The following is a 20,431-nucleotide window of genomic DNA, read 5'->3' as shown; positions in this document are numbered from 1 at the left end:
GTTACAGTAGGTGGGGGAAGATAGTTACAGTAGGTGAGACAGGATAGTTACAGGTGGAGGTTGAAGGTAGGTGGGGGACAAGATAGTTACAGTAGGTGGGGACAGATAGTTCCAGTAGGTGGGGACAGATAGTTACAGCAGGGGGGACAGGTTAGTTAAGGGTGGTGGGGACAAGATAGGTACAGTAGGGTGGGGACAAGATAGTTACAGGTGACAAGATAGTTACAGGTGGGGGACAAGATAGTTACAGTAGGTGGGGACAAGATAGTTACAGCAGGTGACAAGATAGTTACAGTAGGTGGGGACAGGTTGGTTAAGCAGCAGGTGTAGGGATAGTTACAGCAGGTGGGGACAAGATAGTTACAGTAGGTGACAGGTTAGTTACAGTAGGTGGGGACAAGATAGTTACAGCAGGTGGGGACACAGGATAGTTGCAGTAGGTGGGGACAAGATAGTTACAGTGAGGGGACAGGATAATTACAGGTGGGGGACAGGATAGTTAAGGTGGGGACAAGATAGTTACAGTAGGTGAGGACAGGATAGTTACAGGTGGGGACAGGATTGTTCCAGTAGGTGGGGACAGGATAGTTACAGGGGACAAGATAGGTACAGTAGGTGGACAAGATAGTTACAGTAGGTGGGGACAAGATAGTACAGTAGGTGGGGGACAAGATAGTTACAGTAGGTGGGGACAAGATAGTTACAGTAGGTGGGGACAAGATAGTTACAGTAGGTGGGGACAAGATAGGTACAGTAGGTGGGGACAAGATAGTTACAGTAGGTGGGGACAAGATAGTTACAGTAGGTGGGGACAAGATAGTTACAGTAGGTGGGACAAGATAGTTACAGTAAGGGGGACAAGATAGTTACAGTAGGTGTGGGCAAGATAGGTTACAGTAGGTGGGGACAAGATTGTTACAGTAGGTGGGGACAAGATAGTTACAGAGGTGACAGGATAGTTACAGTAGGTGGGGACAAGATAGTTACAGGTGGGGACAAGATAGTTACAGTAGGTGGGGACAAGATAGTTATAGTTGATCAAGTCGTGGTAGTTAACCATGGTTATTGCCACAAGTATAAGCTTAGTGTTCAAGTTTTCCCTCTTATTCCTAATTTATTTTTTCCCAAGTCACAAACTTTGTGTGTGTGTGTGTGTGTGTGTGTGTGTGTGTGTGTGTGTGTGTGTGTGTGTGTGTGTGTGTGTGTGATTATTTTCATTACCTTTAAATGGGAAAAGCAGGCTCTTAATATTTGAACTAACTTTGTTAATGATAGTAAATTATCAACAGAGACCTGGGCGCTAAAGACTTCCCAAGTAAAAAGTCTCCTCCCTTCAAAGAAACCAAGTTTTTCCCAGACGTTGAAGAACACTACACTAATTGGAACAAGAACAATGCAAAGGCAGGTCTTGTCATATCAAGGGGTCACCTCGCACCAAACGGAGACTTTGTGCTGAGGGCTGAGATGGATGCTACTTACTTTCTAGTCAACGCCGTCCCTCAATGGGAGAAACTCAACATAGGAGTATGGGAAGTAAGTCCTTAGTGGTTTTATAGAACTCATGAAGGGACAGGTTACGTTGCACTGGCTCTCTCCATTACTATGGTAATAAATCCATCCTGGTAAGGTACAGTTACTGACATATACAGTACAGTGTGCCACCCCTCGGTGGAATAGCCACCGAAGGGTTGAAACAGTTTATTTAGCCAGAAAGATACAGAGTGGGTAATAATAACAATGTTGCCATGGCTGAGTCAATTGAGAGCCTGAGCTCTCTTAGAGGCACCTGCTGTACATTTATATCAAGGAAGTATTATGTAACATTTAGTATCATCTGGAATAGTACACATAGCATGGTGGTGATAAGAACACATCAGAATGTTACCTCGGATATCACTTCATTTTTTTTTTTTTACATTTATAGCGTGACATCACCACTGTGTCGTGAAGTATTGACGCAGTGTCTAGTACAATTAAGGATGTTATACAAATATTACGTATCGTTAGTGAATTTAATCTCACCGAACCCTAGTACTTCATTTTTATGGGTAATAAAAGATATACACAGATTTATAAAGGTAACAGTGAAGGGGGACAGTGCTGATATTATGGCTAATTAAAGAGAAGGATTGTGGTACTATGAGGCTGGAGCTAAACTCAGGAGAGTCCGGTAAGTAATAGCTACAGTCGGGTTGGTGTAACCCAGTGAGTTTTGTAGAAAGGCATCAGCGTCCATATGAGGGAGTAATGTGTCGCCACTGTGGGTAAAGATTGGTGTAACACCCAAGATCCAGTACATCCATGGGAGCAAAACCACCCCTTGTCAGTGTAGGAATAGGAATATTGGTAATAGTTAAGGAACAAGAACTCAGGGTAACTGAACAGAGCGCACCCATCCTTCATAGCGAGCATACGTGCTGCGCGTCGCTCCCTGCTCATGTTCATATTGTTGACCGTTACGACTGTCGGCCTTGTTTTTCACGTTGGGTTCGCTCTGGCTGCTTTATCTTGTAGTTGTACATGGATATTATTATTCTTTTACACTGCGCTTCTTCCCTACCATATCCTTTCGCCTAGAGTCCCTGCTGTTTGGCAACGACGCGAACCCTGCGGGCAGAGCCACAAGGGCTGCTGGGTCGAACAGTAAGGGTGACATTTTCTATTAGGGATTCGGCAGTGCTTCATACCCTGTCACTGTTAGGTGTTAGGGCTTGGCTAGGCCCCCGTCAGGGGATTGTCTGTTCACCCTACCCCTAGACCCGTCTTTACTCGCCCAGCAAGCGGACAGAAGGAGTGGCATCCATGGGGTTTAGCTGAGGTGGACAAATTAGGTAGGATTTTCATGTAAGTTACTGACCATGGCCCAAGTGAAAGTGAAGACCTCCTGAACCCCGACCCAGGGGTCTCGGATAGGGGTAAAAAGGCTTTTAAGCGACCTAATGGTGAGAATAAATAGTCTTGTGGATCTGAGAGATGGTTACATCATCCTCACAGAAACAGATGAAGATGCTGATAAACTACTTAAGTCTAGTGCCATGGACAAAATAAAAACTAACGGTTACGAGGTCATTGTCCCACAGGTATACGGCGCCAAGCTCACCCTTGTATGTAAGAAGTTGGGCAAAGATGTAGTGGAGAATAACGCAGAAGAAATAAGAGATGAAATACAAAAGCAAAACAATGTCAAGGTTGTGGAGGTGTATCCTATGTATGCCCATAATATAATCAAGGTTCGCTTTGCAGACACAGCGGATGCAAAAAGAATGAAGGAGAAGGGGCTCTATGCATATGGCACTTCCATCTCATCCCACCAAATAGAATATGAAAAGTATACTCCCATCCAACAATGTATGAAGTACTATAAATACAATGACCACATGACCAAGAACTGCCCCCTGCAAGGGGTCATATGCTCTGAGTGTTCATCTGATCAGCACTTCTACAAAGACTGCGAAGGTGGCCACAGGACCTTCTCTGCCATCTGCCTGGTCAGTAAACAGGTAATTCAAGAAACAGAGAAGAAACTGACCGAAATAACCAAGCAAAAAGAAACCAGGGAAATTTCTAACACCATAGAAAGGACCACTCAGTCGACGATCATGGCTTACAGCCAAACCCTAAAAGACGCTCTGAAAGAAACATAAGCAGACTCACAAAAACTCAACAATGTCAGCGAGACCATGGAATTCCTGCAATCAGAAATAAGATCCATCAAGGACTCAATAAAACAGGCAGTTACTAAGTCACTGGGCGCCATGAGGGACGCAGTTGCGGAGAGCATCAGGAGTGTCTCTTCTCCACAGGTGGACGAGTCCAAAGCCACCACTACAGTATATACTTGTCTTACCTGCATGCCCATCACATGAACATGGTTCATCCAGGTTTATTCTCTAAACACCTCAACAAGACACTAACCAGGAACAACATTGCACCAGTTGAAATAAGCGACGAAGTCCCTTCAAAAGAAATCCTGAAGGCAGTAACCCACTCAACGACTTATCGACTACCTCAACCCACGCCAGAAATAGACCATGACCTCCTTGACTTAGGCAAAAGTCAGTATAACCGTAGCCCCGACGTGGCCAGTCAGTCCCCTTGGGATCACAGCTCCAGCGACACCGTAAATCTCCGTGACCCCAAGATATGTGACAGTGACAGTGACCATCGGACTGCAACCACAGTCAATGGTTGCGACCAGATGATGGCGACTTACTCCACAGAGGAACAAGACCCTCGAGCTGCAGCGTCAGTAGATTACTTCGACACGCAGGCCCAGGAACTGAACACCTTCCTGTGCACGGGTGACGAGAAGTTCGAGGGCCCTCCATTAACTGACAAGCGGATGTTCGAAGGTTCTACAAAGAAGTTCCGGCCCCCTAGAAATGGCAGAAACCGAGCAAACACTTCATGCGACGCCCTAATCTACAGTCTTCGAAATGGCGGTCGTTAACAGGATGAAATTTGTCCAACATAATGCCCTATACTGGTCCCTTAATAGACGCAACGAACTATCAATTAGACCCAGACATTATTCTGTTAAACAGTAATGGCATAAAGGACGAAAGTAAGCTGAAAATTTTTGGCTACACTGTATACCAGAGGAACATGACGGGTGAGCTGAACGATGATGTCGCTGTGGCCATCAGGTTACAGCTGAGTCACAGAGTGTTGCCAGACTTCGAGGATTCAGTTCTAGGAGTGCAGATAGAGACAACTAGGGGACCTGTTATCATATGCACAGTGTACTTACCTCCCAGACGTCCTTACTTATTCGAACAAGACCTCAATCTGTTGTTACGCCACAGAAAACCAACATACATCATAGGGGACTTAAATGCGCGCCACGCCATACTTGGACACGATAATGAGAACAACGTCGGTGTGGCGCTGTATGACAACATCAGATGGGGAAAACTGCAACACCTCGGGCTAAATTTCCCCACATTAATCAGACGTGACAAGTGCCACAACACCAGCCATAATCCTCTCTAACAACGAGGCGGTCCTGAACAGGCACGTTACCGCTGGACCCATCAGTACCAGCGATCACCTGCCAGTCGTCGTGATGCTCTCATCATTATAGTCCTCGCCAACATCAGGTCAAACCTCCAACAGGAAGACTGGGACTCCTTGAAGGAGTTTCTCAGTCTCAAACAGGGGAGGAACCTGGAAGAAGCCAGCCCCAATGACATCGACGACGCGGTCGATCAATGGTACACGGATGTGAAGACGGGGATGGACAACAACATCCCGACCACCACACACTGGACCATTCCCCATCCTCACACTAGTCACCAGTTGAGGCAGCTTAGTGTCCAGTACGATCACATGAGACAGCTAGCCAGTATCCGCGGGTGGACGCAAGAGCTGAGAGACCGGTACCGAGAGCTACAGACCGACATCCAGCACGAGAGCAAACGTCTACATGAACAAAAGTGGGCCGCTTTAGTGTGGGAGGCAGCCAACAATTGCCGCGATTCTGCTGCATTCTGGAAAGGGATCAAGCGATTGATGGGTTTCACCTCAAGCACGGTCCCTTATCTGCTTGATCAAAACAACGTGAAAATATTCGAAGAGGAAAACCAAGAACAAATACATCGGCGATCTTTACCATGAGTGAACAAGAGAACAAGGGCTTCGACAGGGAGTTAGCAGAGGACATTTTAGGTCAGTTGCAGGACCATCAGCACTTGCTCCAGCCGCACCCACGTACTAACTTTACTAGACCGGTGGACGAAAGCTACCTGACGGAGCGCATAGTTCCTGCAGATGTTTCAGCCACCATAAAAGGGTTTAAAAATAAATCACCTGGGCAAATTCACATTAACAAGAAGATCCTGGCTCAACCCCCGACAACATGATAGAGAGGCTTGCTCATCTATGCAATGCCTGCCTCGCCTCTGGATACTTCCCTAAGACGTTCAAAATCGCCGTTATTCGCCTCATACCAAAAGCGGGGAAGCCTCCAAACAAAGTCGAAAACTTTCGACCAATATCGCTGCTAGAGGTACCTTCCAAAATCCTCGAAAAAATAGTAAACAAGCGGTTGCGGATGTATCTGGAGGACGAAGACGTGCATAATCCGCACCAGTTCGGCTTCCGCCAGTACCGAGGCACATCCACCGCCATAGCCCAGACCTACGAGCATAGCGCCAACGCCATGACTGGCCGCCTGCAATGCAACGTAGTACTGAGGGACGTCAGTAGAGCGTCTGACAAAGTTTGGCACGCGGGGCTGCAGTATAAGATCATACAAGTGAGGCTACCCGAAAACCTGACGCGCCTGCTGTGCAACTTCATTACGGACCGCAGCACTCTCTGTTGTTGTAGGGATCACAGCACTACCTGCTGCTGCAGGGACCACAGCACTACCTGCTGCTGCAGGGACCACAGCACTATATGTTGTTGCAGGGACCACAGCACTACCTGCTGCTGCAGGGCCCACAGCACTACCTGTTGCTGCAGGGACCACAGCACTACCTGTTGCTGCAGAGACCACAGCACTATATGTTGCTGCACTGGCTGCAGGGATGACAGCACTACTTGCTGCTGCAGGGACCATAGCACTACCTGTTGCTGCAGGGACCACAGCACTACCTGTTGCTGCAGGGATGACAGCACTACCTGCTGCTGCAGGACCACAGCACTACCTGTTGCTGCCGGACCACAGCACTACCTGTTGTCGCTGGACCACAGCACTACCTGCTGCTGCAGGGACCACAGTAGTACCTGTTGCTGCAGGACCACAGCACTACCTGTTGTTGCAGGGACCATAGCACTGCCTGCTGCTGCAAGGACCACAGCACTACCTGCTGCACCACATCATACCTGTTGCTGCAGGGACCATAGCACTACCTGTTGCTGCAGGGACCACAGCACTCACCTGTTGCTGCAGGATCGCAGCACTACCTGCTGCAAGGACCACAGCACTACCTGCTGGTGCACTGACCACAGCACTACCTGTTACTGCAGGGACCACAGCACACCTGCTGGTGCACTGACCACAGCACTACCTGTTGCTGCAGGACCACAGAACTACCTGCTGCTGCAGGGACCACAGCACTACCTGTTGCTGCAGGGACCATAGCACTACCTGTTGCTGCAGGACCACAGCACTACCTGTTGCTGCAGGGACCACAGAACTACCTGCTGCTGCAGGGACCACATCACTACCTGTTGCTGCAGGGACCATAGCACTACCTGTTGCTGCAGGGACCACAGCACTACCTGTTGCTGCAGGGATCGCAGCACTACCTGCTGCTGCAAGGACCACAGCACTACCTGCTGGTGCACTGACCACAGCACTACCTGTTACTGCAGGGACCACAGCACTACCTGCTGGTGCACTGACCACAGCACTACCTGTTGCTGCAGGGACCACAGCACTACCTGTTTTTTTTTTTTTTTTTTTACGGGAATTAGCCACCCGGGCACAGGTCAAACGACCCACAACGGAGCCTGGGGGCGAAAAAAAGAACGGAAAGAAATTGAAAATATAGAAAAAAAGGTTATACTGTATTAATCTACACCACGAAGATGCCGGAAAACCAGCTTTTTAAAGTGAGACAGATTGTAAGAGCATGGAAACACAGAAGAAGGCAAAGCATTCCACAGTTTGGCTGTGTGAGGAAAGAAGGAGGTACTATAACGGGTTATTCTCGTGTGACCGATATCCACAGAGAAATGGTGGGCACCGCGGGCAAGACGTGTGTTACGAACCCACGGCTTTACCGGCGGTACACAGGATGCCAAATCCCCTGCAACCTGTTGCTGCAGGGACCACAGCACTACCTGTTGTTGCAGGGACCACAGTAGTACCTGTTGCTGCAGTGACCACAGCACTACCTGTTGTTGCAGGGATCACAGCACTACCTGTTGCTGCAGGGACCACAGCACTACCTGCTGCTGCAGGGACCACAGCACTACCTGCTGCTGCAGGGACCACAGCACTACCTGTTGTTGCAGGGATCACAGCACTACCTGTTGCTGCAGGGACCACAGCACTACCTGCTGCTGCAGGGACCACAGCACTACCTGTTGTTGCAGGGACCACAGTAGTACCTGTTGCTGCAGTGACCACAGCACTACCTGTTGTTGCAGGGATCACAGCACTACCTGTTGCTGCAGGGACCACAGCACTACCTGCTGCTGCAAAGAGTACAGCACTAACAGTTGCTACACAGGTTACAGCACATACGAACAGTCCGTAAACAGGGAGAATTTACCTTACTATGACAGTTGGTACTCGGTAAATAACTGAAGGCATGAAGGTTTCACTTTGCTTCGGCATAACACGTTGTTGTCAAAGGACCCATGCATTATGCACCATTATGCTCAACACTCTCATTTGGTTTTGTTGCCACAAACTGAGCTTATATTGTCACTATACAGTATTTGGTCTCATAACAAGATATCAGGACATGGCAGTATAGATTTAGAGGCGTTCCAGTTTGACGTCTTATTAAAGATTTTTGTAAGACACTGAGTTCCCTAAACTGCTTATTAATATCAATTCGCTCACTTGTATCTTTAGTTTTCATGTGATCCACATAAGTAAAATTCTCCATGCTTGATAGGTGTCTAGAGGGATGGGCATGCACTCTGTTTTAACTGTGTAATACTTGATGTTAACTCACATACATAACATTTATTAATCAACTGTTGTGGAACATAAAACGAGAGTCGCATCGGCACCTTGCCATAACAACAACTTAAGTAGTCACAACTATAATTTCTCAAAGGTTTGGGATTGATTGAATGAAAAATACTTTTTGTCTGATTCTGATTACATTCTCTATATCTGAATTATTCTTATTTTCATCTAAAAGTCTTGAGCATGTTGCATCCTAAAAATTTGGGTATCAATAGTTCTTTGTACCCACAGGCTGTAGAGAATGTCGTGAGGAAGCGGAATACCAAGCTGGAAGTGTGGACGGGCACTTACGGGGTACTGGAGCTACCCCAACCAATCTTCCTCAACCCAAAAAACACTGTGCCTGTGCCCGCCTACATATGGAAGGTTGGTGCAAATGTTCGGAAATGTGTGTGTGTGTGTGTGTGTGTGTGTTTGGCATCTCCTCAGACAGTCATCTTTGTCCATCTGTCTAACTGCTCTTTCTCTTTCTACGCATAATTTCAGTACTTACACACACGCACACACACACACACACACACACACACACACACACGCACACACACACACACACACACACACACTAGATCCACAATGAAAACGTGTTTCTCTCTCTCTCTCAAACAGCATATATATATATATATATATATATATATATATATATATATATATATATATATATATATATATATATATATATATATATATATATATATATATATATATATATATATATTTCAGAGGCAACTTCAGTTGCCTCTGAAGATGTCTTGAATAAAGACAGCTTAGGGGCCTGTTTTTTTGTGATTAATATATATATATATATATATATATATATATATATATATATATATATATATATATATATATATATATATATATATATATATATATTGCAGAGGCAAATCAGTTCTGTGTCTTTAATAAAGATATGTTAAGGTGCCTGTTATTCCCATTTTCCGTGTGATTTTATCAAGATATATATATATATATATATATATATATATATATATATATATATATATATATATATATATATATATATATATATATATATATATATATATATGCAAGTAAATCACTTTAGGTAATCCATTGCCATACCAATGGGTAATCCACTCTCACCTGTATTAAGCAAACTATATATGGAATTCATTGAAAAGAAACTATTAAGTAATATTTTACCACCTTCAGCAGTCTGGTTTAGATATGTTGTTGATGTATTATGTCTCTGGCCAAGTAATGAGGACCTAAAAGCTTCTGCCACAACTTAACAACTTAGCCCTCGATCAAATTCACTGTGAATTAGAGCAAGACTGTAAATTGCCATTCCTAGACTGTCTGATACACAGAATAGGTAACACTTTTAAGTTCAGTATTTATAGAAAACCAACTAATGTGTGTTCATACATTCATTATTATTCTGCCCACCATAATAGAGTCAAACAGTCAGTATTTTCAACAATTTTACGTGCTTTGATAATTTGCAGTCCGGAATTCATTGATGAGGAATACAAATATATCTATAATATTGGCTCAAACCTTAAATACCTAGATCTTTCATAGACAAATGCCTAAACATTACTAAGAAAACTTTTATAGAACTGATCCTAAGCCCACCCATGACCATAAGAATATCTTAATATTACCATTCCCAAAAATTTCTCACACATTCCTTCACAACTAAAAACCTGGAACGTCAATGTGGCATTTAAAAACTCATGCACTGTTAAACAAATGTTAATCAAGAACTCCCCCAACAACACAATTGGTTGCATTTATAAAGTTCCTTGCAAGGAATGTAATATGTTTTACTTAGGCCAGACAGGTAAAGATCTTGCAACTAGAATTAAACAACACAAATACAGTGTTAGGACAGGCCAGGAATCCAATGCTCTGTTTGTTCATTTGAGGGATAACAAGCATTGCATTGACTGGGATAATGCCTCCTCAATATTACCTTGTAATTCAATTGATAGTAGGAACATCATAGAATCTAGTCTAATTAAACATACCGAAGCATTCAACATGAATTTGAGTAATGGCATGTACAAACTGGACAATTTTGTAATTTAGAAGATTGTAACCAGGTGAGAAGGTTGGGTCACCTTATCCTCTGACCTGACCACCAACCGTTGTGTGCTATTTAAAGATTAGTAGGGTCATTACCTAATACCTGACCATTGTGGACCTGGTCTCACCCTCCTCTGTATATATACATCTTGGTTTGTATTTCTCTTTAGTCTGTACTCACCCCTGAAGATGTGAATTACACGAAAGCGTTTGGGAACTTCGTGCTTTTTCCTTTGTGTTATCAGCATATATATATATATATATATATATATATATATATATATATATATATATATATATATATATATATATATATATATATATATATATATATATATATATAAAGAGAGAGAGAGAGCTTGATTTATGTTTTTGCTGATAACCACAAGGAAAAAAGAAAGCACGAAGTTCCCAAGCGCTTTCGTGTACTTCACATCTTCAGAGGTGATGTGTAAATCTTAATAAGAGATACAACGCGCATGCGTGCGTAGTGTCAACAAAGGCTGTAAGAGAATGCTCCTTAAAATTCGTATTTCTGACGAATTCAGCGAGTCTACCAATCCCAGCCTGTGCAAACAACTATAGTAAGACCCAGTTATCAGCACAGTGGCATATATTTTTTTTTTACTTCTGGACTTTGTCATTTTTTGGGGATAAAACATCTGGTCCTATCACCCGATCCCTCTGAGCAAAGTTTTTCAAGTTTGCGCATGCGCAATGTGATAGTGTGACGTAGCAGTGACGTCATTACCACTCCACCTGACTGCAGTGTTGCCAACGTGCCCTATGCCCGCCGTTAAACGCTCCCGTTCGTTGGAAACGGCGGCAGTAGGTGACAGTGATGCTGACGACTTTCTTCTTGAAGACACGTCAAAGAAGAAGCAGAAACCTCAGAAGTCAGGGTCTCCAGCAGGGGCCACGGCTCCCCCTTGCACCCCTTCTGGGGCTGTAGAGGGTGGACTCCTCCTGTCATCGGGGTCCCCAAGTGAGCTTACATGTGGCTCAATGACCGACCCTCCGCCGACGATGGACATAGGGGATTCCCTTTGTCTCCCTGCCCCGTCGCGCCTTCGTCGTCTCGCCTTTCCTCGGGACTTGCCTCTGAGCACACGGACGACCTGGTTCTTCCGTCACTGCTCTCCACTTCAGGACTCAACACTTCGCCTCCGCCGAGGTCCCACAGCCGTGATAGTTACCACACAAATGGACGAGACGGTACGCCTGCTCACTCAGGTGGGCTTTCCTGCTCCCCAGGGGGAGGTGATGCTGAAGTTCACCATCATCACCCCAGAAACTCGTCGTACCAAGGTAATGGTTCGCCACGTACCCTGGGAGATCCCTATCGACGATCTTCGCCCTCTTCTCCCACAACTACTGGACATGGAACGCCGCATCAACCTGGTCTCCAAACGTCCATCCAACGAACTCATCGGCTGGTGGGTGGGCCCCCTCCCCCCGAAGGTGAATGTAGGACCAATTCACAACTGTCCTCTCGACCGATTTATCGGAACCCCGAAAATCTGTGGTCGTTGCCAATCGTGGAAACACCGCACCTGGGAGTGCACGAGGATGGTCGCCTGCGGTTTCTGTGCAGGTCCTCACGACACAGTGGAATGCAAATCGAAAATTCAGAACAAAATCCCAGTTATTCCACGGTGCGTCAATTGCCATGGCAGTCACCACGCCTGGAATGCCAATTACCCACAGCGTCCTGGCACTCGCCCGGGGAAAACTTACCTTGTACCACCGCCCTCGTCTCTGACGAAGCCCCTGTCAACCAAACCTCAATCCTATCCACCACCGCCTCTTCCATCCACCAAGGATTTCCCATTGATCTCCTCTCCTCTACCACCCCCCTATCACCCCTACCACCCATCCTTTCTCCCCTCCCTCCCTCTCCCTACCGTTCTTGGAACAAGGTCGTTGCCGGCCCTGCCACACAGTCACCACCATCTCCTGCCCACCCGGACCCCCGCTGTCTCTCACCAGCACCACCACCTCTTACTCAACTGAACCCTCACCGTCCCTCTCCGTCGCTACCACCACCACATGCCCAGTCGGGCCCTCGGCAATCCTCGCTGCCACCTCCAGCTCCTGCACAGGTACACCAAGTTGGTTCTATGGAAACAATCACTCTCCGTCTGGATCGCCACTCCAAGCAAATCAACCTTCTCTCAGCCCAACTCGACTTGTTTGTGAAAACAATTGCGACATTGCAGAAGCAACAACAACTCATTCTGGACACCCTGACCCAACAGGGGCGCACTTTGCAAGCCCTGATGACCCGCCTCCTTCCATCTCCCGAGATGGAGGATCCATCCCTCTCCATTTTTCTCAACAGAATTTGGTACCTCCTCTGGAGCCCTGTCTAGCCCCTCCGACTCATCTCACACCGGAGGCCGTTCCCTCCTCTTCTTACAATGGAACATCCAGGGACTTAGACCTCGCCGGACAGACCTCGCCACCTCGCCCAGTTTGTGCTCTCCCATCAAGTAGATGTTGCTCTACTTCAGGAAACCATCACAGACGATGTTACTCCACTCCGCCTCTCTGGCTATACTGTTTACACCCTGCCTTGGTACCGTGAGCAGGCTCGTGGCCTCCTCACCCTTGTGCGTAACACCATTCCATCTGTTCGCCTCCCTTCACCTGACTCACATGGACCCCCGTCTGAATTACTTCTGTCTCCCTTACTCTTGGTGACCGGACCCTTCGTGTAGTCAATGTTCATTTCAAGAGTGATTCTCTGGACCCCCAGGTTCTTCACGACCTCCATGATGGGGTTCCCACTATTGTTCTTGGCGACTTTAATGCCCGCCATCCCACTCTTACTCCGGATCATCCCACTCCATGTACCCTTAACGGATCACATCTCTCACAGTTTCTTAATGGGGATGATGATGTTCGCTTTCTTTGTCCTGACATAAGAACATAAGAACATAAGAATGGAGGAAACTGCAGCGGGCCTATTGGCCCATACTGGGCAGTCCCGTTTACACCCAACCCCTATTGCTCATATAAGCATCCAACCTATGTTTGAAGCTATTCAGCGTATTCGAGTTAATGATGATATTTGGTAACTTGTTCCATTCATCCACTACTCTGTTTCCAAACCAGTGTTTACCGATTTCACGCCTAAATCTAAATTTATCTAATTTAAAACCATTGTTACGAGTTCGCTCCTGGTTGGATAGTTTGAGTACCTTTGTAATGTCCCCTTTGTTTAGTCCTGCCTTCCACTTATACACCTCTATCAGGTCGCCCCTCGCTCTACGTCTCTCGAGGGAGTGCAGCTTAAGATGCTTTAGCCTGTCTCTATATTCAAGGTTCCTAATGCCCGGGATTAGTCTTGTCATTCTCCTCTGAATTCTTTCCAAGGATTCTATGTCCATTCTGTAATACGGTGACCAGAACTGGACTGCGTAGTCCAGGTGTGGTCTCACAAGAGCAAGATACAGTTTTAGGATGACCTCGCTAGTCTTGTAACTAACACTCCTTTGTATGAACCCAAGTACCTTAAGCCTTGTTGCGAGCAAAAACACATTGTTTACTTGGTTTAAGGTTCCTACTTATCATTACTCCTAAATCTCTCTCGTCGGATTTCTCTATGGCATCGTTGTTCATCTGGTATCTGGTTTCCCTGTTTACATCTCCTATACTGAGTACTTTACATTTGTCACGTTGAATTTCATCTGCCATTTTTCAGACCATTCGAAAAATTTGTTTAGATCTTCCTGTAGTTTTGCCGAGTCCTCGTCAGATTTAATAACACGTCCTATTTTAGTGCCATCAGCAAATTTACTTATGTTGCTGTCTATGCCGATATCTATGTCGTTTATGTATATAATAAATAATAATGGTCCAAGTACTGAGCCTTGGGGAACACCACTTGTGACGTTGCTCCAATGGGACTTAGTGCCATTAATGCTCACTCGCTGTTTCCTGTCCTGTAACCACGCCTTAATCCATTTAAGGATATTACCTTTGATGCCATGTGCTTCTACCTTTCTAATTAGTCTTTCGTGGGGGACTCTGTCGAAGGCTTTGCTAAATTCGAGATATACCACATCATAATTGTGCCCCTCGTCCACCGATTCGAAAACTGATGAAAAGAATGTTAATAGATAAGTTAGACATGAACTTCCGCTTGTGAAGCCATGCTGGGACTCACTGATCAATCGGTGCTTCTCCAAGTGATTTCGAATAGAGTTAGAAATGATTGCTTCCAGTAATTTGCCTACTATTGATGGTAGACTGATTGGTCGGTAGTTAGAGGATAGTGATCTATCCCCCTTCTTGAAAATCGGTATTACATTCGCTATCCTCCAGGATTCTGGTACTACACCTGTTTTTAAGGACATGTTAAACAACTTTGCTAAGGGCATACTAAGCTCTTCCTTACATTCCTTTAATACTCTGGCAAATATCTCATCGGGACCAGGTGACTTATTAGGCTTTAGTTTGTCTATTTGCTTACTAACATCGTTACTAGTCACTACTATCTCGCTTAATTTGTTTTCTTCACTATCTCTGAATAGAGTCGGTGCCTCGGGTATCATGTTTAAATTTTCGGTGGTGAAAACTGTTGAAAAATATTTATTCAAATTATTGCTCATTTCTCTGTCGTTATCAGTGAGCTCGCCGGTGTCTGACCGTATTGGTCCAATCTTTTCTCGTGTTTTAGTTTGATACATTTGGTAGAATCCTTTGGGGTTTGTCTTCGCCTCCCTTGCTATCCTTACTTCATTATTCCTCTTTGCTTTCCTTATCTCGGTTTTAACCCTACTCGCCAATACCCTATAATAGTCCCGGAGGTGAATTTCGCCACGATTTATCCTTCTACCTATAGCCTTCCTTTGGCCAATGATGTTCCTTAAATAGTTATTAATCCATTTAGGGTCATTGTTGTCTGATCTACTCGCCTCGCCCATAGTTTCCTTGATGTTGGCTTACTATTGAACGGTCATACCTCCTTTCATCTTACCGTCTGCACCGAGCCTGCTCTGTATAGTGACCATCTTGCCGTTACTACCCATATCAGGCTCTCCTTCTCTGCCCCGACATCAACTCCTTATCGATCCCCTCGCCTTCATCTCACACAAGATGCTGTTCCTTCCTTTACCCAATACCTTTCTACCTGGGCGGATTCCTATGTTGTCACCCAGTCCCTTGACTCTTACAGCGCTGATTTTGTTGATGCCGTGTATGACTCTGTCAATCGCGCTACCCCTCCACGCCCTCCCGTCACCCCAGAAGTGCCACCAACTACTGGTATCGTATCCCTGCCATGAGACATCTCCGGCAGGTAACCCGTGATCTCCACTCTGCCATACGGAGGTCTCGGTCTCCAGAGGACTGGGAAGACTTCAAAAATTGGTGCTCCTTTGCAACTCAGGAGCGCCGTCGGATACGTGAGGCGGACTGGCTATCCTTCACGGGGTCTCTATCGTTCCAGTCGTCACCCTCTTATGTATGGAATCGGATTAATGCTATACGGGGTACTCGACGGAGGCCTCCTCCCCACCCTGACCCCGCCTCCCTTGCCTGCTCTTTAATGGAGGACTGGGCACGAGCTCCCTCCCCTGAGGCACTTCCAGATCCAATGCAGGAGGCAGTGCAGGCTCGCATCGATGCGTTTGAGCCTGTTGTTCGTGCTGCTCTTACCTCCCCTGCCCCCACTCATCATCCCATCACACAGTTCGAGCTTGACAGTGCTCGTCGCTCTAGAAAAGACACCTCTCCTGGGGATGATCAGATAACCTACTCCGTCCTCAACGCCTGTACTAATATTCCTAACGGCCCCTTGCTTGCTCTCTACAATATGTCTTATGAACATGGGGTTCTCCCGTCCAACTGGAAAAATGCCACTATCATCCCCATCCCTAAGCCGGGAGATCCTGGGAAATATCGACCCATTAGTCTTACCTCCATCGTCGCCTTCTTCACACCATAGGCGGCTTCCACAACTCCCTCAATGGTTTCATTCAACATCGCAGCACAGCACACTCCATTGCTTCCTTTTACTGCAATCAGACTGCCCGCATCTCCGTCTTCCTTGATATCAAGGGAGCCTTTGATACGGCTCGGCCTGCCCTCATTTTAGCTGAACTTGGGCGGTTAGGGGTTAAAGGGAGACAATGGATCGCCTCTTACCTCACTGGAAGTCAGGCCCGGGTTCGCGTTGAAGGCTCTATGTCTCCTGTTCAAGAAATGAACCTCGGCACCCCTCAAGGTGGAGTCCTGAGTCCCACCTTGTTTAACACTCTCATGCACTCCATTGCATCACTCCCGTGGCCGACAGAAGTTGTCCACTCAGGATATGCCGACGATGTCCTCCTCCAAGCCCCTGACTACCTCAGCATGCAGGAAGCCCTTGATCTGGTCTCCAGAGAGTGTGATTCACTTGGTTTCCTTCTTTCAACTGCGAAAACAAAAGCCATGTGGCACGGTCGTGTTGTACCTCCACCCTTTTTCTTATCAGGAACGCCCTTGGACTGGGTTAATGAGACAAAATACCTGGGTGTGTATGTAACTCGCATACGTTGTCAGATCCCTGAAGCCCGCTATCTTCGCGACATATGCTTTCGGCGTATCGCTCCCCTCTCTACCATGTGTAGGGGTTCCCTTGGTGCCACCATCCCTGTACTTCTCACCATGTACAAGTCCTTTGTCGGTTCCTGTGTCGACTACGCCGCCCCTGCCCTCGTCAACATTAGTCGGACTGCTGTCAACCGTCTCGAAGTTATCCAGAGGAAAGCTGCTCGTATCATCCTTGGGGCTCCTCAGTGGACACGCTCTACTTCTTTATATACCTGTATAGATATGTAAATACCAAGATATGTGAACACGCCTGATGGCAAGACTCTGTTACCATTCAGTGTACCATTTATTCATATGTCTGTATTACTACATATTATTATAGCATGTCTGATATCTATGCTTATGTCTAATGCCTATGTTCACTTACTATGTCCCGATGTACTATGTCTGTACCGCGCTAGTCAAGTAACTAGAAGACCTCATTTATTGTCCTAGTAATGTCTAGCAACTCTCCTTGCCTAGCTAGCTAACTTCCCTCAGATCGGCCCAGGCCTCGTTACGACGAGGAGTCCCTTGTGCTGGCTCCTGCTTCTGTATCTGTTGGTTATCCTGCCAAGTCTTGTACTACTTATGGAATATATCTACTGCTCGTGCCCTGGAGTTTGAAGAACCTTGTTTAGGATTGCATCCCACCACAATACCGAACTTGGTCTTTCCCCCTTACAGGATCGTGTCCAGGAGTTTTACCTAAAAACTACTGTTTCCATTCTACGGGATCCTCGGGGCAACTATGTCCAAACCAACTTGACTCCTGCTGTCCGAGACCGATCTCCATCTAGAAGACAGTGGCGAGGGTCACTCATCCGAGCCCTTTAGGAACACGACCTCCTGCCTGATATTGTTGTCACCCCTGCTGTTGGTTCGTCTCCTTCTCCCTGGCTGGATTTTCAACCTGAAGTGATTGCCCTCGGTGGACCGCTCCCGAAATCCCAGGTGAACCCTGTTATTCTCTGCAAATACCACCTCTCCAGGATCGCTCACTGGTCCCCAGGTAGGGTCGTCCTCTACACTGATGGTTCTGTTGACCCCGCTACAGGTAGGGCCGGGGCTGGTGTCTACATCTCCCGTCCTCATGCCCCTGAGCCTATCAAACTGTCTCTCAGAGTTTCTGACGGGGCATCCTCCACTCAGGCTGAACTAATAGCCCTCCTTGCTGCCCTTCTCGCTGAGGAAGAAGCAGATGGTTTCTGCCCCTTGCTTGTCTGCTGCGATTCCAGGTCTGCTCTCGACGGGATCGCATTTGGATCAGGGGAAAATAAGGACCTCATCCTCCGAATACGAGGGTTAACATCCACACTTCAGGATGCAGGCCGTCCTGTGACATTCCTATGGATACCTAGTCATGTCGGTATCTTGGGGAATGAGGCAGTAGATGACCTTGCCAAGACTGGCTGCAACAAGGCCACACCTGACTACGTTGTTCCTCGAACACTCTTACAGATTAGGACCCAAATCCGCCGCAAACAGAGAGAAGCTCGGGAAGCAGCCATCCCCCTGGACTCCCCGCCCACCTGGTACGATGTCCATGTCCTCCGTAAACTTCCTGATCTCTCGTACGTCTACGGGAAAGGGTCGCGGAAAGGGGACGTGATTGCTGCCCGTATCATCATTGGGTATGACTTTGCTTGGGAGATTGGTATCCCCGCATCCCCTGAGCAACGCTCTTGTGCGTTATGCAGAAGACCCGACAGCAGCACCCTTATTCACTACCTCCTAAGATGTCCCCACACACAACGCTTCCGTGACGCCTGCTGGACCACCACTCCACGACCCCCTGACGGAGACACGATGATCCTCCCCATACTGGCCAGATATTTTGTAAATAATATTGATTATGTGTTAAAGGAATATCCTTCCTTCCTTAGGCTTTAGTAAGCCCCTTTATAATATTTATACTGTATATACTTTTCACACTTGCCAGATGCTTCTGGTGTCATTGTACAGGGGTACCTAGTGACAGCACTAGGATCCCGCTTCCTCAATCAAGGAATAAACAATTGAAATTGAGATTGAATAGAGATATATGTTATATATTTCTTAGACTGCAGTTACAGTGCGTGTGTTGTAGCCTTCTGATGCAAAATTCAGAGTTGTTAACACTTATCAATATTAGAGAAAATGGTTGAAAATGGCTGTAATAACCATGTATGACATTGTTACACCAGGATGGTACTTAGTAATAATTTTTTGAATTTGAAAGAACTTGATTAAAATGTTACTCTAATCTTAACTAATATAGTAAAGTGTACGACTGTCTTGGGCAGCATCACGATATAGATAATAATTATGTGCTTATAACAATTATCATCAAATCCTGTATATTTTCGGCAGATGATCTACGACCCTGGCCAACAGTCTTCTGAGCTCATAGTTTCGGTCAACGACATCACTGGAAAAGGAACTCTTACAGGAGCAAAACTGAATGTCGCCCCATTTTGTACTGACGTGAAGAATGCAAAGTGTGCGTGTTTTCCATGCCCAAACCTGAATGTGAAAGTAAATAAAATATTCTGTTGCCGCGCCAATGACCTCAGAAATACCATCAAGTACCTACCTACAGTCCAGGGCACTCCTGGAGCAGGCTAAAGGAGTTATTAACATATCTCACTAAACAATACGTTACACTAAATGTTATATGTGCTTTCATTCCCCTTTACTTCCCACCAGTCACCCAAAATGGGGAACAGAATACATGTGAGTCTGTTTGTCTGAATCAAAAGTTTGTTAAACAGACTTATCTTCCAGTTTCAGAGCATTTGTAGGCCTCTTGGTAATAATGGTTTAAATATATAGATATGTGTACAGTATATGGCACTACTGTACCGACCCGACGAGCTTTTCATACACACTTTCCTTCGTATTAATTTTGTGTGGCTCTTTAATGTTGTTCTGTGAAATTTCAGTGGAACTTCACTATTAAGTTTATTTACTTTGTAATTTTTTCTAAAACTCTATAAGATTAAGCCGCCCGACCTGCCGGTTAGTTAGCTGCACCGTTCCAACCCAACGAGAAACAACACTATGAAATAATAAGTCTGGTCCACAGATAGCCTGGACATTGACAGAAAAGAATCCTTTTCTACATCGAAAGATTTATGGGTTGTGTTGCATATTGGCCTGAAAATT

The 20,431-nt window shown here is 46.1% G+C and overlaps 1 protein-coding gene across 1 annotated transcript; it reads left to right on the top strand.

Annotated features, from left to right (window-relative positions):
- Positions 1-1,289: 1,289 nt before the first annotated feature.
- LOC121876973 lies at positions 1,290-19,939 on the top strand (the record flags this gene model as incomplete). Its single annotated transcript, XM_042382557.1, is given in 3 exon segments — positions 1,290-1,533; positions 8,885-9,019; positions 19,637-19,939. Coding segments are annotated over 3 exon segments (634 nt in total), but the record flags the coding sequence as incomplete, so codon positions are not given.
- Positions 19,940-20,431: the final 492 nt, after the last annotated feature.

Source organism: Homarus americanus, unplaced genomic scaffold (assembly GCF_018991925.1).
Source record: "Homarus americanus isolate GMGI-L3 unplaced genomic scaffold, GMGI_Hamer_2.0 scaffold3252, whole genome shotgun sequence".
NCBI lineage: Eukaryota > Metazoa > Arthropoda > Malacostraca > Decapoda > Nephropidae > Homarus > Homarus americanus.
This window is presented reverse-complemented; position numbering and strand designations above follow the sequence as displayed.